The 19,196-nt window shown below is 42.3% G+C and overlaps 2 protein-coding genes across 11 annotated transcripts in view; both read right to left on the reverse strand.

The window, feature by feature from the left end:
• The window catches only part of LOC124309536 (dystrophin, isoforms A/C/F/G/H-like), a 306,902-nt gene that overhangs the window by 85,095 nt on the left and 202,611 nt on the right, over positions 1 to 19,196 (reverse strand). The window lies entirely within an intron of this gene.
• LOC124309544 (sialidase-like) overlaps positions 17,598 to 19,196 on the reverse strand; it is a 44,679-nt gene continuing 43,080 nt past the window's right edge. The window contains exon 3 of the mRNA XM_046773246.1: positions 17,598 to 17,792. Within this exon, the coding sequence (XP_046629202.1) occupies positions 17,749 to 17,792 (44 nt within the window). The 3' untranslated portion in view covers positions 17,598 to 17,748. The remainder of the gene's footprint in view (positions 17,793 to 19,196) is intronic.

The raw sequence follows: 19,196 nt of genomic DNA on the forward strand, positions 1-19,196 counted from the left end.
GGACTTTAGCCTTACTTTTTTAGCAAAACTTTTTTTGTCTTGAAATAAATTCGCATGACCCTTTCTAGACTGATTGGAGCCTCAAAAACGCTGGAAATACATCAAAAAGTATGTAACCAGACAGTAGAGAAATGAAAGGGGTTAGAATTCCATTTTGGGTCAATTTTGTGTATCAGAATCGATTGGTAGGATCATTTATAGAATGATTGACAAGTTCCGGAATGACAAAGGACATTCGGTCAAATTTGATTATTTATTCAATTGAGTATGGGTTACATGAAAGAGAAACAATACAATTGACATGAGTCATGTATCGCATGATGCAGAGATGTGTTGCACCTGTGAGCAGACCGAGACATAAGTTATACGTTGAAAATACGATGTTAACTTTCGAATGTAGGATGTTTCATATTCTGCTTAAGACAACGTACACTGCACGCATATTTGCTAATAATACAATTAGATTCCTTATGAGATAATTAATGATATTATTGAATGCCTTTGTATTTCACACTACATCTATAGGTAAGATTATTAGATGACTACACACTGACACCTGACCACTTGTACTAGAATAAGGGCGTGTTGAATAAACTAAAACTCTAATCGACAATTATGTGCTTTTTCTTTCCCAGTTTGTCAAAACCCTGTTGAATATTTTATGCGTTTCAATAGTGACTTTCCTTCTGTATTGCATTGGAGGGACCTTGAAGAAATACCAATTACTGAACGCCGATCCAACCCTTCGTAATGTAACACGAGCAAGTGATACTGCACGGAGCCAAGAGCTCTTCATTCGTGGGAGAATTTTCTCGTTTTACAGCAGAAACTCTGCATGCGTTGATCGCAGCGTATTGGGACTGCGCCCAATCGATTTCTCTCGCAAAATTACGTCGGAATAGTGCCACAATTAATTTATTCCAGCACTTTTCAAAATCGCGAAAATTTTCGCCAAAAATGCAAAGGGGTTAGCCTTACTTTTTCTTCATTTTTCGACCAAAAATTTTTCGTCTCAGATTCGTTTCGTATGACTCTCACCTGACTAATTGGACCCCCAGGAACTCAGGAAACGCAGCGGAAAGAGCGTGGGATCAACAGGAGAGAAGTTACGAAGGAAAAAGCACCTGCTGAAAAATGTCGAAAACACAGGTTCTCGTTTTTTGGCTCTAACTTTTGATGCGTTGATCGCAGCGTATTGTGACTGCGCCCAATCGATTTCACTCGCAAAATTACGTCGGAATAGTGCCACAATTAAATTATTCCAGCACTTTTCAAAATCGCGAAAATTTTCGCCAAAAATGCAAAGGGGTTAGCCTTACTTTTTCTTCATTTTTCGACCAAAAATTTTTCGTCTCAGATTCGTTTCGTATGACTCTCACCTGACTAATTGGACCCCCAGGAACTCAGGAAACGCAGCGGAAAGAGCGTGGGATCAACAGGAGAGAAGTTACGAAGGAAAAAGCACCTGCTGAAAAATGTCGAAAACACAGGTTCTCGTTTTTTGGCTCTAACTTTTGATGCGTTGATCGCAGCGTATTGGGACTGCGCCCAATCGATTTCTCTCGCAAAATTACGTCGGAATAGTGCCACAATTAATTTATTCCAGCACTTTTCAAAATCGCGAAAATTTTCGCCAAAAATGCAAAGGGGTTAACCTTACTTTTTCTTCATTTTTCGACCAAAAATTTTTCGTCTCAGATTCGTTTCGTATGACTCTCACCTGACTAATTGGACCCCCAGGAACTCAGGAAACGCAGCGGAAAGAGCGTGGGATCAACAGGAGAGAAGTTACGAAGGAAAAAGCACCTGCTGAAAAATGTCGAAAACACAGGTTCTCGTTTTTTGGCTCTAACTTATGATGCGTTGATCGCAGCGTATTGGGACTGCGCCCAATCGATTTCTCTCGCAAAACTACGTCGGAATAGTGCCACAATTAATTTATTCCAGCACTTTTCAAAATCGCGAAAATTTTCGCCAAAAATGCCTTACTTTTTCTTCATTTTTCGACCAAAAATTTTTCGTCTCAGATTCGTTTCGTATAACTCTCACCTGACTAATTGGACCCCCAGGAACTCAGGAAACGCAGCGGGAAGAGCGTGGGATCAACAGGAGAGAAGTTACGAAGGAAAAAGCACCTGCTGAAAAATGTCGAAAACACAGGTTCTCGTTTTTTGGCTCTAACTTTTGATGCGTTGATCGCAGCGTATTGTGACTGCGCCCAATCGATTTCACTCGCAAAATTACGTCGGAATAGTGCCACAATTAAATTATTCCAGCACTTTTCAAAATCGCGAAAATTTTCGCCAAAAATGCAAAGGGGTTAGCCTTACTTTTTCTTCATTTTTCGACCAAAAATTTTTCGTCTCAGATTCGTTTCGTATGACTCTCACCTGACTAATTGGACCCCCAGGAACTCAGGAAACGCAGCGGAAAGAGCGTGGGATCAACAGGAGAGAAGTTACGAAGGAAAAAGCACCTGCTGAAAAATGTCGAAAACACAGGTTCTCGTTTTTTGGCTCTAACTTTTGATGCGTTGATCGCAGCGTATTGGAACTGCGCCCAATCGATTTCTCTCGCAAAATTACGTCGGAATAGTGCCACAATTAATTTATTCCAGCACTTTTCAAAATCGCGAAAATTTTCGCCAAAAATGCAAAGGGGCCTTACTTTTTCTTCATTTTTCGACCAAAAATTTTTCGTCTTAGATTCGTTTCGTATGACTCTCACCTGACTAATTGGACCCCCAGGAACTCAGGAAACGCAGCGGAAAGAGCGTGGGATCAACAGGAGAGAAGTTACGAAGGAAAAAGCACCTGCTGAAAAATGTCGAAAACGCAGGTTCTCGTTTTTTGGCTCTAACTTTTGATGCGTTGATCGCAGCGTATTGGGACTGCGCCCAATCGATTTCTCTCGCAAAATTACGTCGGAATAGTGCCACAATTAATTTATTCCAGCACTTTTCAAAATCGCGAAAATTTTCGCCAAAAATGCAAAGGGGTTAGCCTTACTTTTTCTTCATTTTTCGACCAAAAATTTTTCGTCTCAGATTCGTTTCGTATGACTCTCACCTGACTAATTGGACCACGAGGAACTCAGGAAACGCAGCGGGAAGAGCGTGGGATCAACAGGAGAGAAGTTACGAAGGAAAAAGCACCTGCTGAAAAATGTCGAAAACACAGGTTCTCGTTTTTTGGCTCTAACTATTGATGCGTTGATCGCAGCGTATTGGGACTGCGCCCAATCGATTTCTCTCGCAAAATTACGTCGGAATAGTGCCACAATTAATTTATTCCAGCACTTTTCAAAATCGCGAAAATTTTCGCCAAAAATGCAAAGGGGTTAGCCTTACTTTTTCTTCATTTTTCGACCAAAAATTTTTCGTCTCAGATTCGTTTCGTATGACTCTCACCTGACTAATTGGACCCCCGGGAACTCAGGAAACGCAGCGGAAAGAGCGTGGGATCAACGGGAGAGAAGTTACGAAGGAAAAAGCACCTGCTGAAAAATGTCGAAAACACAGGTTCTCGTTTTTTGGCTCTAACTTTTGATGCGTTGATCGCAGCGTATTGGGACTGCGCCCAATCGATTTCTCTCGCAAAATTACGTCGGAATAGTGCCACAATTAATTTATTCCAGCACTTTTCAAAATCGCGAAAATTTTCGCCAAAAATGCAAAGGGGTTAGCCTTACTTTTTCTTCATTTTTCGACCAAAAACTTTTCGTCTCAGATTCGTTTCGTATGACTCTCACCTGACTAATTGGACCCCCAGGAACTCAGGAAACGCAGCGGAAAGAGCGTGGGATCAACAGGAGAGAAGTTACGAAGGAAAAAGCACCTGCTGAAAAATGTCGAAAACACAGGTTCTCGTTTTTTGGCTCTAACTTTTGATGCGTTGATCGCAGCGTATTGGGACTGCGCCCAATCGATTTCTCTCGCAAAACTACGTCGGAATAGTGCCACAATTAATTTATTCCAGCACTTTTCAAAATCGCGAAAATTTTCGCCAAAAATGCAAAGGGGTTAGCCTTACTTTTTCTTCATTTTTCGACCAAAAATTTTTCGTCTTAGATTCGTTTCGTATGACTCTCACCTGACTAATTGGACCCCCAGGATCTCAGGAAACGCAGCGGAAAGAGCGTGGGATCAACAGGAGAGAAGTTGCGAAGGAAAAAGCACCTGCTGAAAAATGTCGAAAACACAGGTTCTCGTTTTTTGGCTCTAACTTTTGATGCGTTGATCGCAGCGTATTGTGACTGCGCCCAATCGATTTCACTCGCAAAATTACGTCGGAAAAGTGCGACAATTAAATTATTCCAGCACTTTTCAAAATCGCGAAAATTTTCGCCAAAAATGCAAAGGGGTTAGCCTTACTTTTTCTTCATTTTTCGAACCAAAAATTTTTCGTCTCAGATTCGTTTCGTATGACTCTCACCTGACTAATTGGACCCCCAGGAACTCAGGAAACGCAGCGGAAAGAGCGTGGGATCAACAGGAGAGAAGTTACGAAGGAAAAAGCACCTGCTGAAAAATGTCGAAAACACAGGTTCTCGTTTTTTGGCTCTAACTTTTGATGCGTTGATCGCACTGTATTGGAACTGCGCCCAATCGATTTCTCTCGCAAAATTACGTCGGAATAGTGCCACAATTAATTTATTCCAGCACTTTTCAAAATCGCGAAAATTTTCGCCAAAAATGCAAAGGGGCCTTACTTTTTCTTCATTTTTCGACCAAAAATTTTTCGTCTCAGATTCGTTTCGTATGACTCTCACCTGACTAATTGGACCCCCAGGAACTCAGGAAACGCAGCGGAAAGAGCGTGGGATCAACAGGAGAGAAGTTACGAAGGAAAAAGCACCTGCTGAAAAATGTCGAAAACACAGGTTCTCGTTTTTTGGCTCTTACTTTTGATGCGTTGATCGCAGCGTATTGGGACTGCGCCCAATCGATTTCTCTCGCAAAATTACGTCGGAATAGTGCCACAATTAATTCATTCCAGCACTTTTCAAAATCGCGAAAATTTTCGCCAAAAATGCAAAGGGGTTAGCCTTACTTTTTCTTCATTTTTCGACCAAAAATTTTTCGTCTCAGATTCGTTTCGTATGACTCTCACCTGACTAATTGGACCCCCGGGAACTCAGGAAACGCAGCGGAAAGAGCGTGGGATCAACAGGAGAGAAGTTACGAAGAAAAAAGCACCTGCTGAAAAATGTCGAAAACACAGGTTCTCGTTTTTTGGCTCTAACTTTTGATGCGTTGATCGCAGCGTATTGGGACTGCGCCCAATCGATTTCTCTCGCAAAATTACGTAGGAATAGTGCCACAATTAATTTATTCCAGCACTTTTCAAAATCGCGAAAATTTTCGCCAAAAATGCAAAGGGGTTAGCCTTACTTTTTCTTCATTTTTCGACGAAAAATTTTTCGTCTCAGATTCGTTTCGTATGACTCTCACCTGACTAATTGGACCCCCAGGAACTCAGGAAACGCAGCGGGAAGAGCGTGGGATCAACAGGAGAGAAGTTACGAAGGAAAAAGCACCTGCTGAAAAATGTCGAAAACACAGGTTCTCGTTTTTTGGCTCTAACTTATGATGCGTTGATCGCAGCGTATTGGGACTGCGCCCAATCGATTTCTCTCGCAAAATTACGTCGGAATAGTGCCACAATTAATTTATTCCAGCACTTTTCAAAATCGCGAAAATTTTCGCCAAAAATGCAAAGGGGTTAGCCTTACTTTTTCTTCATTTTTCGACCAAAAATTTGTCGTCTCAGATTCGTTTCGTATGACTCTCACCTGACTAATTGGACCCCCAGGAACTCAGGAAACGCAGCGGAAAGAGCGTGGGATCAACAGGAGAGAAGTTACGAAGGAAAAAGCACCTGCTGAAAAATGTCGAAAACACAGGTTCTCGTTTTTTGGCTCTAACTTTTGATGCGTTGATCGCAGCGTATTGTGACTGCGCCCAATCGATTTCACTCGCGAAATTACGTCGGAATAGTGCCACAATTAATTTATTCCAGCACTTTTCAAAATCGCGAAAATTTTCGCCAAAAATGCAAAGGGGTTAGCCTTACTTTTTCTTCATTTTTCGACCAAAAATTTTTCGTCTCAGATTCGTTTCGTATGACTCTCACCTGACTAATTGGACCCCCAGGAACTCAGGAAACGCAGCGGAAAGAGCGTGGGATCAACAGGAGAGAAGTTACGAAGGAAAAAGCACCTGCTGAAAAATGTCGAAAACACAGGTTCTCGTTTTTTGGCTCTAACTTTTGATGCGTTGATCGCAGCGTATTGGGACTGCGCCCAATCGACTTCGCTCGCAAAATTACGTCGGAATAGTGCCACAATTAATTTATTCCAGCACTTTTCAAAATCGCGAAAATTTTCGCCAAAAATGCAAAGGGGTTAGCCTTACTTTTTCTTCATTTTTCGACCAAAAATTTTTCGTCTCAGATTCGTTTCGTATGACTCTCACCTGACTAATTGGACCCCCAGGAACTCAGGAAACGCAGCGGAAAGAGCGTGGGATCAACAGGAGAGAAGTTACGAAGGAAAAAGCACCTGCTGAAAAATGTCGAAAACACAGGTTCTCGTTTTTTGGCTCTAACTTTTGATGCGTTGATCGCAGCGTATTGGGACTGCGCCCAATCGACTTCGCTCGCAAAATTACGTCGGAATAGTGCCACAATTAATTTATTCCAGCACTATTCAAAATCGCGAAAATTTTCGCCAAAAATGCAAAGGGGTTAGCCTTACTTTTTCTTCATTTTTCGACCAAAAATTTTTCGTCTCAGATTCGTTTCGTATGACTCTCACCTGACTAATTGGACCCCCGGGAACTCAGGAAACGCAGCGGAAAGAGCGTGGGATCAACAGGAGAGAAGTTACGAAGGAAAAAGCACCTGCTGAAAAATGTCGAAAACACAGGTTCTCGTTTTTTGGCTCTAACTTTTGATGCGTTGATCGCAGCGTATTGGGACTGCGCCCAATCGATTTCTCTCGCAAAATTACGTCGGAATAGTGCCACAATTGATTTATTCCAGCACTTTTCAAAATCGCGAAAATTTTCGCCAAAAATGCAAAGGGGCCTTACTTTTTCTTCATTTTTCGACCAAAAATTTTTCGTCTCAGATTCGTTTCGTATGACTCTCACCTGACTAATTGGACCCCCAGGAACTCAGGAAACGCAGCGGAAAGAGCGTGGGATCAACAGGAGAGAAGTTACGAAGGAAAAAGCACCTGCTGAAAAATGTCGAAAACACAGGTTCTCGTTTTTTGGCTCTTACTTTTGATGCGTTGATCGCAGCGTATTGGGACTGCGCCCAATCGATTTCTCTCGCAAAATTACGTCGGAATAGTGCCACAATTAATTTATTCCAGCACTTTTCAAAATCGCGAAAATTTTCGCCAAAAATGCAAAGGGGTTAGCCTTACTTTTTCTTCATTTTTCGACCAAAAATTTTTCGTCTCAGATTCGTTTCGTATGACTCTCACCTGACTAATTGGACCCCCGGGAACTCAGGAAACGCAGCGGAAAGAGCGTGGGATCAACAGGAGAGAAGTTACGAAGGAAAAAGCACCTGCTGAAAAATGTCGAAAACACAGGTTCTCGTTTTTTGGCTCTAACTTTTGATGCGTTGATCGCAGCGTATTGGGACTGCGCCCAATCGATTTCTCTCGCAAAATTACGTCGGAATAGTGCCACAATTAATTTATTCCAGCACTTTTCAAAATCGCGAAAATTTTCGCCAAAAATGCAAAGGGGTTAGCCTTACTTTTTCTTCATTTTTCGACGAAAAATTTTTCGTCTCAGATTCGTTTCGTATGACTCTCACCTGACTAATTGGACCCCCAGGAACTCAGGAAACGCAGCGGGAAGAGCGTGGGATCAACAGGAGAGAAGTTACGAAGGAAAAAGCACCTGCTGAAAAATGTCGAAAACACAGGTTCTCGTTTTTTGGCTCTAACTTTTGATGCGTTGATCGCAGCGTATTGGGACTGCGCCCAATCGATTTCTCTCGCAAAATTACGTCGGAATAGTGCCACAATTAATTTATTCCAGCACTTTTCAAAATCGCGAAAATTTTCGCCAAAAATGCAAAGGGGTTAGCCTTACTTTTTCTTCATTTTTCGACCAAAAATTTTTCGTCTCAGATTCGTTTCGTATGACTCTCACCTGACTAATTGGACCCCCAGGAACTCAGGAAACGCAGCGGAAAGAGCGTGGGATCAACAGGAGAGAAGTTACGAAGGAAAAAGCACCTGCTGAAAAATGTCGAAAACACAGGTTCTCGTTTTTTGGCTCTAACTTTTGATGCGTTGATCGCAGCGTATTGTGACTGCGCCCAATCGATTTCACTCGCAAAATTACGTCGGAATAGTGCCACAATTAAATTATTCCAGCACTTTTCAAAATCGCGAAAATTTTCGCCAAAAATGCAAAGGGGTTAGCCTTACTTTTTCTTCATTTTTCGACCAAAAATTTTTCGTCTCAGATTCGTTTCGTATGACTCTCACCTGACTAATTGGACCCCCAGGAACTCAGGAAACGCAGCGGAAAGAGCGTGGGATCAACAGGAGAGAAGTTACGAAGGAAAAAGCACCTGCTGAAAAATGTCGAAAACACAGGTTCTCGTTTTTTGGCTCTAACTTTTGATGCGTTGATCGCAGCGTATTGGGACTGCGCCCAATCGATTTCTCTCGCAAAATTACGTCGGAATAGTGCCACAATTAATTTATTCCAGCACTTTTCAAAATCGCGAAAATTTTCGCCAAAAATGCAAAGGGGTTAACCTTACTTTTTCTTCATTTTTCGACCAAAAATTTTTCGTCTCAGATTCGTTTCGTATGACTCTCACCTGACTAATTGGACCCCCAGGAACTCAGGAAACGCAGCGGAAAGAGCGTGGGATCAACAGGAGAGAAGTTACGAAGGAAAAAGCACCTGCTGAAAAATGTCGAAAACACAGGTTCTCGTTTTTTGGCTCTAACTTTTGATGCGTTGATCGCAGCGTATTGTGACTGCGCCCAATCGATTTCACTCGCAAAATTACGTCGGAATAGTGCCACAATTAAATTATTCCAGCACTTTTCAAAATCGCGAAAATTTTCGCCAAAAATGCAAAGGGGTTAGCCTTACTTTTTCTTCATTTTTCGACCAAAAATTTTTCGTCTCAGATTCGTTTCGTATGACTCTCACCTGACTAATTGGACCCCCAGGAACTCAGGAAACGCAGCGGAAAGAGCGTGGGATCAACAGGAGAGAAGTTACGAAGGAAAAAGCACCTGCTGAAAAATGTCGAAAACACAGGTTCTCGTTTTTTGGCTCTAACTTTTGATGCGTTGATCGCAGCGTATTGGGACTGCGCCCAATCGATTTCTCTCGCAAAATTACGTCGGAATAGTGCCACAATTAATTTATTCCAGCACTTTTCAAAATCGCGAAAATTTTCGCCAAAAATGCAAAGGGGCCTTACTTTTTCTTCATTTTTCGACCAAAAATTTTTCGTCTTAGATTCGTTTCGTATGACTCTCACCTGACTAATTGGACCCCCAGGAACTCAGGAAACGCAGCGGAAAGAGCGTGGGATCAACAGGAGAGAAGTTACGAAGGAAAAAGCACCTGCTGAAAAATGTCGAAAACGCAGGTTCTCGTTTTTTGGCTCTTACTTTTGATGCGTTGATCGCAGCGTATTGGGACTGCGCCCAATCGATTTCTCTCGCAAAATTACGTCGGAATAGTGCCACAATTAATTCATTCCAGCACTTTTCAAAATCGCGAAAATTTTCGCCAAAAATGCAAAGGGGTTAGCCTTACTTTTTCTTCATTTTTCGACCAAAAATTTTTCGTCTCAGATTCGTTTCGTATGACTCTCACCTGACTAATTGGACCCCCGGGAACTCAGGAAACGCAGCGGAAAGAGCGTGGGATCAACAGGAGAGAAGTTACGAAGGAAAAAGCACCTGCTGAAAAATGTCGAAAACACAGGTTCTCGTTTTTTGGCTCTAACTTTTGATGCGTTGATCGCAGCGTATTGGGACTGCGCCCAATCGATTTCTCTCGCAAAATTACGTCGGAATAGTGCCACAATTGATTTATTCCAGCACTTTTCAAAATCGCGAAAATTTTCGCCAAAAATGCAAAGGGGCCTTACTTTTTCTTCATTTTTCGACCAAAAATTTTTCGTCTCAGATTCGTTTCGTATGACTCTCACCAGACTAATTGGACCCCCAGGAACTCAGGAAACGCAGCGGAAAGAGCGTGGGATCAACAGGAGAGAAGTTACGAAGGAAAAAGCACCTGCTGAAAAATGTCGAAAACACAGGTTCTCGTTTTTTGGCTCTTACTTTTGATGCGTTGATCGCAGCGTATTGGGACTGCGCCCAATCGATTTCTCTCGCAAAATTACGTCGGAATAGTGCCACAATTAATTTATTCCAGCACTTTTCAAAATCGCGAAAATTTTCGCCAAAAATGCAAAGGGGTTAGCCTTACTTTTTCTTCATTTTTCGACCAAAAATTTTTCGTCTCAGATTCGTTTCGTATGACTCTCACCTGACTAATTGGACCCCCGGGAACTCAGGAAACGCAGCGGAAAGAGCGTGGGATCAACAGGAGAGAAGTTACGAAGGAAAAAGCACCTGCTGAAAAATGTCGAAAACACAGGTTCTCGTTTTTTGGCTCTAACTTTTGATGCGTTGATCGCAGCGTATTGGGACTGCGCCCAATCGATTTCTCTCGCAAAATTACGTCGGAATAGTGCCACAATTAATGTATTCCAGCACTTTTCAAAATCGCGAAAATTTTCGCCAAAAATGCAAAGGGGTTAGCCTTACTTTTTCTTCATTTTTCGACCAAAAATTTTTCGTCTCAGATTCGTTTTGTATGACTCTCACCTGACTAATTGGACCCCCAGGAACTCAGGAAACGCAGCGGGAAGAGCGTGGGATCAACAGGAGAGAAGTTACGAAGGAAAAAGCACCTGCTGAAAAATGTCGAAAACACAGGTTCTCGTTTTTTGGCTCTAACTTTTGATGCGTTGATCGCAGCGTATTGGGACTGCGCCCAATCGATTTCTCTCGCAACGTTACGTCGGAATAGTGCCACAATTAATTTATTCCAGCACTTTTCAAAATCGCGAAAATTTTCGCCAAAAATGCAAAGGGGTTAGCCTTACTTTTTCTTCATTTTTCGACCAAAAATTTTTCGTCTCAGATTCGTTTCGTATGACTCTCACCTGACTAATTGGACCCCCAGGAACTCAGGAATCGCAGCGGGAAGAGCGTGGGATCAACAGGAGAGAAGTTACGAAGGAAAAAGCACCTGCTGAAAAATGTCGAAAACACAGGTTCTCGTTTTTTGGCTCTAACTTATGATGCGTTGATCGCAGCGTATTGGGACTGCGCCCAATCGATTTCTCTCGCAAAATTACGTCGGAATAGTGCCACAATTAATTTATTCCAGCACTTTTCAAAATCGCGAAAATTTTCGCCAAAAATGCAAAGGGGCCTTACTTTTTCTTCATTTTTCGACCAAAAATTTTTCGTCTCAGATTCGTTTCGTATGACTCTCACCTGACTAATCGGACCCCCAGGAACTCAGGAAACGCAGCGGAAAGAGCGTGGGATCAACAGGAGAGAAGTTACGAAGGAAAAAGCACCTGCTGAAAAATGTCGAAAACACAGGTTCTCGTTTTTTGGCTCTAACTTTTGATGCGTTGATCGCAGCGTATTGGGACTGCGCCCAATCGACTTCGCTCGCAAAATTACGTCGGAATAGTGCCACAATTAATTTATTCCAGCACTTTTCAAAATCGCGAAAATTTTCGCCAAAAATGCAAAGGGGTTAGCCTTACTTTTTCTTCATTTCTCGACCAAAAATTTTTCGTCTCAGATTCGTTTCGTATGACTCTCACCTGACTAATTGGACCCCCAGGAACTCAGGAAACGCAGCGGAAAGAGCGTGGGATCAACAGGAGAGAAGTTGCGAAGGAAAAAGCACCTGCTGAAAAATGTCGAAAACACAGGTTCTCGTTTTTTGGCTCTAACTTTTGATGCGTTGATCGCAGCGTATTGTGACTGCGCCCAATCGATTTCACTCGCAAAATTACGTCGGAATAGTGCCACAATTAAATTATTCCAGCACTTTTCAAAATCGCGAAAATTTTCGCCAAAAATGCAAAGGGGTTAGCCTTACTTTTTCTTCATTTTTCGACCAAAAATGTTTCGTCTCAGATTCGTTTCGTATGACTCTCACCTGACTAATTAGACCTCCGGGAACTCAGGAAACGCAGCGGAAAGAGCGTGGGATCAACAGGAGAGAAGTTACGAAGGAAAAAGCACCTGCTGAAAAATGTCGAAAACACAGGTTCTCGTTTTTTGGCTCTAACTTTTGATGCGTTGATCGCAGCGTATTGGGACTGCGCCCAATCGATTTCTCTCGCAACGTTACGTCGGAATAGTGCCACAATTAATTTATTCCAGCACTTTTCAAAATCGCGAAAATTTTCGCCAAAAATGCAAAGGGGTTAGCCTTACTTTTTCTTCATTTTTCGACCAAAAATTTTTCGTCTCAGATTCGTTTCGTATGACTCTCACCTGACTAATTGGACCCCCAGGAACTCAGGAAACGCAGCGGGAAGAGCGTGGGATCAACAGGAGAGAAGTTACGAAGGAAAAAGCACCTGCTGAAAAATGTCGAAAACACAGGTTCTCGTTTTTTGGCTCTAACTTTTGATGCGTTGATCGCAGCGTATTGGGACTGCGCCCAATCGATTTCTCTCGCAACGTTACGTCGGAATAGTGCCACAATTAATTTATTCCAGCACTTTTCAAAATCGCGAAAATTTTCGCCAAAAATGCAAAGGGGTTAGCCTTACTTTTTCTTCATTTTTCGACCAAAAATTTTTCGTCTCAGATTCGTTTCGTATGACTCTCACCTGACTAATTGGACCCCCAGGAACTCAGGAAACGCAGCGGGAAGAGCGTGGGATCAACAGGAGAGAAGTTACGAAGGAAAAAGCACCTGCTGAAAAATGTCGAAAACACAGGTTCTCGTTTTTTGGCTCTAACTTATGATGCGTTGATCGCAGCGTATTGGGACTGCGCCCAATCGATTTCTCTCGCAAAATTACGTCGGAATAGTGCCACAATTAATTTATTCCAGCACTTTTCAAAATCGCGAAAATTTTCGCCAAAAATGCAAAGGGGTTAGCCTTACTTTTTCTTCATTTTTCGACCAAAAATTTTTCGTCTCAGATTCGTTTCGTATGACTCTCACCTGACTAATTGGACCCCCAGGAACTCAGGAAACGCAGCGGAAAGAGCGTGGGATCAACAGGAGAGAAGTTACGAAGGAAAAAGCACCTGCTGAAAAATGTCGAAAACACAGGTTCTCGTTTTTTGGCTCTAACTTTTGATGCGTTGATCGCAGCGTATTGGGACTGCGCCCAATCGATTTCTCTCGCAAAACTACGTCGGAATAGTGCCACAATTAATTTATTCCAGCACTTTTCAAAATCGCGAAAATTTTCGCCAAAAATGCAAAGGGGTTAGCCTTACTTTTTCTTCATTTTTCGACCAAAAATTTTTCGTCTCAGATTCGTTTCGTATGACTCTCACCTGACTAATTGGACCCCCAGGAACTCAGGAAACGCAGCGGAAAGAGCGTGGGATCAACAGGAGAGAAGTTACGAAGGAAAAAGCACCTGCTGAAAAATGTCGAAAACACAGGTTCTCGTTTTTTGGCTCTAACTTTTGATGCGTTGATCGCAGCGTATTGTGACTGCGCCCAATCGATTTCACTCGCAAAATTACGTCGGAATAGTGCCACAATTAAATTATTCCAGCACTTTTCAAAATCGCGAAAATTTTCGCCAAAAATGCAAAGGGGTTAGCCTTACTTTTTCTTCATTTTTCGACCAAAAATGTTTCGTCTCAGATTCGTTTCGTATGACTCTCACCTGACTAATTAGACCTCCGGGAACTCAGGAAACGCAGCGGAAAGAGCGTGGGATCAACAGGAGAGAAGTTACGAAGGAAAAAGCACCTGCTGAAAAATGTCGAAAACACAGGTTCTCGTTTTTTGGCTCTAACTTATGATGCGTTGATCGCAGCGTATTGGGCCTGCGCCCAATCGATTTCTCTCGCAACGTTACGTCGGAATAGTGCCACAATTAATTTATTCCAGCACTTTTCAAAATCGCGAAAATTTTCGCCAAAAATGCAAAGGGGTTAGCCTTACTTTTTCTTCATTTTTCGACCAAAAATTTTTCGTCTCAGATTCGTTTCGTATGACTCTCACCTGACTAATTGGACCCCCAGGAACTCAGGAAACGCAGCGGGAAGAGCGTGGGATCAACAGGAGAGAAGTTACGAAGGAAAAAGCACCTGCTGAAAAATGTCGAAAACACAGGTTCTCGTTTTTTGGCTCTAACTTATGATGCGTTGATCGCAGCGTATTGGGACTGCGCCCAATCGATTTCTCTCGCAAAATTACGTCGGAATAGTGCCACAATTAATTTATTCCAGCACTTTTCAAAATCGCGAAAATTTTCGCCAAAAATGCAAAGGGGCCTTACTTTTTCTTCATTTTTCGACCAAAAATTTTTCGTCTCAGATTCGTTTCGTATGACTCTCACCTGACTAATCGGACCCCCAGGAACTCAGGAAACGCAGCGGAAAGAGCGTGGGATCAACAGGAGAGAAGTTACGAAGGAAAAAGCACCTGCTGAAAAATGTCGAAAACACAGGTTCTCGTTTTTAGGCTCTAACTTTTGATGCGTTGATCGCAGCGTATTGGGACTGCGCCCAATCGACTTCGCTCGCAAAATTACGTCGGAATAGTGCCACAATTAATTTATTCCAGCACTTTTCAAAATCGCGAAAATTTTCGCCAAAAATGCAAAGGGGTTAGCCTTACTTTTTCTTCATTTTTCGACCAAAAATTTTTCGTCTCAGATTCGTTTCGTATGACTCTCACCTGACTAATTGGACCCCCAGGAACTCAGGAAACGCAGCGGAAAGAGCGTGGGATCAACAGGAGAGAAGTTACGAAGGAAAAAGCACCTGCTGAAAAATGTCGAAAACACAGGTTCTCGTTTTTTGGCTCTAACTTTTGATGCGTTGATCGCAGCGTATTGGGACTGCGCCCAATCGATTTCTCTCGCAAAATTACGTCGGAATAGTGCCACAATTAATTTATTCCAGCACTTTTCAAAATCGCGAAAATTTTCGCCAAAAATGCCTTACTTTTTCTTCATTTTTCGACCAAAAATTTTTCGTCTCAGATTCGTTTCGTATGACTCTCACCTGACTAATTGGACCCCCAGGAACTCAGGAAACGCAGCGGAAAGAGCGTGGGATCAACAGGAGAGAAGTTACGAAGAAAAAAGCACCTGCTGAAAAATGTCGAAAACACAGGTTCTCGTTTTTTGGCTCTAACTTTTGATGCGTTGATCGCAGCGTATTGGGACTGCGCCCAATCGATTTCTCTCGCAAAATTACGTCGGAATAGTGCCACAATTAATTTATTCCAGCACTTTTCAAAATCGCGAAAATTTTCGCCAAAAATGCCTTACTTTTTCTTCATTTTTTGACCAAAAATTTTTCGTCTCAGATTCGTTTCGTATGACTCTCACCTGACTAATTGGACCCCCAGGAACTCAGGAAACGCAGCGGAAAGAGCGTGGGATCAACAGGAGAGAAGTTACGAAGGAAAAAGCACCTGCTGAAAAATGTCGAAAACACAGGTTCTCGTTTTTTGGCTCTAACTTTTGATGCGTTGATCGCAGCGTATTGGGACTGCGCCCAATCGATTTCTCTCGCAAAATTACGTCGGAATAGTGCCACAATTAATTTATTCCAGCACTTTTCAAAATCGCGAAAATTTTCGCCAAAAATGCCTTACTTTTTCTTCATTTTTCGACCAAAAATTTTTCGTCTCAGATTCGTTTCGTATGACTCTCACCTGACTAATTGGACCCCCAGGAACTCAGGAAACGCAGCGGAAAGAGCGTGGGATCAACAGGAGAGAAGTAACGAAGAAAAAAGCACCTGCTGAAAAATGTCGAAAACACAGGTTCTCGTTTTTTGGCTCTAACTTTTGATGCGTTGATCGCAGCGTATTGGGACTGCGCCCAATCGATTTCTCTCGCAAAATTACGTCGGAATAGTGCCACAATTAATTTATTCCAGCACTTTTCAAAATCGCGAAAATTTTCGCCAAAAATGCCTTACTTTTTCTTCATTTTTCGACCAAAAATTTTTCGTCTCAGATTCGTTTCGTATGACTCTCACCTGACTAATTGGACCCCCAGGAACTCAGGAAACGCAGCGGAAAGAGCGTGGGATCAACAGGAGAGAAGTAACGAAGAAAAAAGCACCTGCTGAAAAATGTCGAAAACACAGGTTCTCGTTTTTTGGCTCTAACTTTTGATGCGTTGATCGCAGCGTATTGGGACTGCGCCCAATCGATTTCTCTCGCAAAATTACGTCGGAATAGTGCCACAATTAATTTATTCCAGCACTTTTCAAAATCGCGAAAATTTTCGCCAAAAATGCCTTACTTTTTCTTCATTTTTCGACCAAAAATTTTTCGTCTCAGATTCGTTTCGTATGACTCTCACCTGACTAATTGGACCCCCAGGAACTCAGGAAACGCAGCGGAAAGAGCGTGGGATCAACAGGAGAGAAGTTACGAAGGAAAAAGCACCTGCTGAAAAATGTCGAAAACACAGGTTCTCGTTTTTTGGCTCTAACTTTTGATGCGTTGATCGCAGCGTATTGGGACTGCGCCCAATCGATTTCACCCGCAAAATTACGTCGGAATAGTGCCACAATTAATTCATTCCAGCACTTTTCAAAATCGCGAAAATTTTCGCCAAAAATGCAAAGGGGTTAGCCTTACTTTTTCTTCATTTTTCGACCAAAAATTTTTCGTCTCAGATTCGTTTCGTTTGACCCTATCCTGACTAATTGGACCCACAGGAACTCAGAAAATGTAGCTGAAAGAGCGTGGGATCAACAGGAGAGAAGTAGTGCATCGGAGACCTCATCCCTGCATTACTGAAGATGGTCAACTTTTCACGCAAACTTGAAATGGGTTAGCCTCACTTATCGTTGATTGAAAAATGTCTTCCCTGTGAAATGATCTGTACGATGACTTATTGGACCCTACCGAGTGCAAAAATAGATCTGGAACAGCTAACGGTTGAGAGTTCAGGAAATTCAAAGGAAATGCGGTTAAAGAGATTTTTGTAATTATTTTGGTTTTGGTTACAAAAATTAGTGACAATGAAATATCATGCATCATATATCATATACTGCAAAGGTGTTGTCGCACCTGTACACAGACTGAATCTTAAGCTACATATGTTAAATATGATAACAACTTTCCACCGTACTATCTTTCATTTCCTGCTCAAGACAATTCATACTGAACACTATTTCTTTCATTCAATAATCAGACTTTTTATGCAACTATCAATCACATCCGAGCATCCCTCCTTGTTTTCCACTATAAATCTATTTGTCAGTTTATCAAATTACAACACACTGACACCCGAACACTTGTACTAGAATAAGGGCATAATAAATAAATTGAAACTTTGAGCCATGAATATGTGCTTTCACTGCCCCACTTCGTCAAAATTCCGTTGAAAACTTCATGTATAGAGAACGTGATTTTCTGTCTGTTGTTCATAGGTTGAACCTTGCTGTTCTTGTGATTTGTGAAGGCTGATCGTTTCTTCAGAATTGCAAAATAGACATGTAGAACAGCACAGGACGAAGTTCTGAAAAAATACTAAGTAAGTTTCATATTTTTTGGTTGTAACTGTCGATTCGTTGCTTCTAGCGTATCCGGACCGCGCACAATCGTTTACGCTCGCAAAATTACGTCGTTATAGTTGAACAAAGATTTTTTTCCAGTATCATACAAAATTGTCCAAATTTTCACGAAAATTCCAAACGAGTTAGCCTTACTTTTTCGAGTAAAAAATTTAAAATTCAACAATCGATACGTATGTTCCGTTCCAGACTAATACGACTCTCAGGAACGCGGAAAACCCGTGAAAAAGTAAGTCAGACTAAAATATTCTCAATTATTCCTGTTCTGAGACCAGAGTCAAACGACGAATGAATCCGAAGCGGAAGTGCGACGCAGTTTCAGCGCCGCGAGCAGCATCCGGGTGGGCGGAACTCGCAGGAACGAATCGAGGCAATAAATCGTGAAATCCCTTAGTTTAGTAACAATGGCTCGCGTGTCTCTGGACAGGGAGTCTGCCACACAGGTTGATACGCAACTTGTTCTCCCGCAGGAGCAACCGACGCGATTCCGTCGCACACACGCACGTAAAATGTAACGCAACGCGCGTCGAAGGCATGCTAACGCGAAAGTTCGCGTGACGCAATGACTTTCAAGCAATAGGGTTAAAAGACAATGCTTGGGCATGGTCTAGAGACGCGAACACGTCGAAGTGTGTCGGGAACCGTGAACTGGAAACTCGAAACCGCAGAGTGAAAACGGATAACGGAAAAGCCGAAATGACGTAGGCAACACTGCGAATGGTCCGAAAGGCACGGACCGTGACCTAGATGCGTTAATTTGGAACATCCTACGATTGGATGAGATTCAATGTCTGTGCGGTTACTCCAAAGCCAGATTCTTCGATAGCTGTTTCGTCATTGTCTATTTTCTACACACCTGCAACAATGAGAGTGACAACATCATTGTCATATTCAACTCAACGATACTCTATCGACTATTGGCCTTATTTTGCCATAATAGAACAGACTGAATATAATTATACAAACCAGCGTTGCGATCGCCACATGCGTCAAAGTTTCCTGTCGCCTATTCAAAACGGTTGTTTATACCTTCAGCGGTGCTAAAGAGAACGAGACCGATTCGCCGTAGCGTGAAAATGTGAATATACGTATGTACCTACATTTATAGACGGAAATCGTGGTTATTTGTTGTAGAATGTTGTTACAGCTGGTAAAGTACCGCGGACAATCCAAGCCCTGCTTCGGAGGCTGGGCTCTGTATCCAATTGCAAAAGGCATTACGAATTCGTTTGGTTAACGGATCTGACGTAGCCACTCAGGGTCGGCGCAGCGGACCGGCGAGTAAAAGTTGACAAGCTGTGATTTCTCATGGGATTATTACCGTCGGCGATTGCAGGGTAACCACTCGG

Source organism: Neodiprion virginianus, chromosome 7, assembly GCF_021901495.1.
Source record: "Neodiprion virginianus isolate iyNeoVirg1 chromosome 7, iyNeoVirg1.1, whole genome shotgun sequence".
Classification (NCBI taxonomy): domain Eukaryota; kingdom Metazoa; phylum Arthropoda; class Insecta; order Hymenoptera; family Diprionidae; genus Neodiprion; species Neodiprion virginianus.